Source organism: Alligator sinensis, unplaced genomic scaffold (genome assembly GCF_000455745.1).
Source record: "Alligator sinensis unplaced genomic scaffold, ASM45574v1 scaffold1745_1, whole genome shotgun sequence".
In the NCBI taxonomy this organism is placed as follows: Eukaryota; Metazoa; Chordata; order Crocodylia; family Alligatoridae; genus Alligator; species Alligator sinensis.
In genome coordinates this window covers 141823-142519 of record NW_005843183.1, presented here as the reverse complement: position 1 = coordinate 142519, position 697 = coordinate 141823, and the positions used below count along the sequence as shown (strand labels likewise).

At 63.4% G+C, this 697-nt stretch overlaps 1 protein-coding gene across 1 annotated transcript in view; it reads left to right on the top strand.

Moving 5' to 3' along the window:
- Positions 1–697, top strand: part of KDM6B (lysine demethylase 6B) — a 23858-nt gene that overhangs the window by 10238 nt on the left and 12923 nt on the right. The window contains 2 exon segments of the mRNA XM_025194334.1: positions 8–185; positions 662–693. Of these exon segments, the coding sequence (XP_025050119.1) occupies positions 8–185; positions 662–693 (210 nt within the window).

The window sequence follows — 697 nt, the reverse complement described above, 5'->3', positions numbered from 1 at the left end:
GCCATGGCAGCCAGGCCCCCACCACTGGAAGTGACCTTACAGAGAGCAGAGTTCCTCGGGCGCCGGCGGACTCGAGCGCTTCACCAGCAACCATCTCCTGCGTGCCTTACGCCCCACGCCCGCCCCCGCCCACGGGCGGTCCCGCCACCAGCACCACCCCGCGGGGGGAGCATGGCGCCAGCCTTGTGAGTTAGGGTGGAGGGTGTGGGGGAAGGGGTCTGTAGGGCCGGGCTGGTAAGATGAGGGGCGGTTTACAAGGTCCATAGGGCTCAGGTGGCATGATGGGGGGGCAGGGGGTACATGAGGTCTGTAGAGCATAGCAGACATGAGGGGGTATATGGCATCCGTAGGGCTTGGCTGGCATGATGGTGGTGGGGTACATGGGGTCCATAGGTCCAGATGGCATGATTAGGGGGAATACATAGGGTCTGTAGGGCATAGCAGGCATGATGAGGGGGGTATGTGGGGTCTATAAGGCTCAGGTGGCATGATGGGGGTGTTACTTGGGGTCCGTAGGGCCTGGCTGGTATGGGGTGGGGGGAACATTGGGGTTTATAGGGGAAGGCTGGCAGGTGGGGAGGATATATGAGGTCTGGAGCCCACCAGGAGTGGCCCCATCACACCACCCCCTGACCTGTCCCCTGCGCTTGGCTCCCCGCAGGGTCCAGACAGGTACCAAACCGTGGCCCTGGAGCCG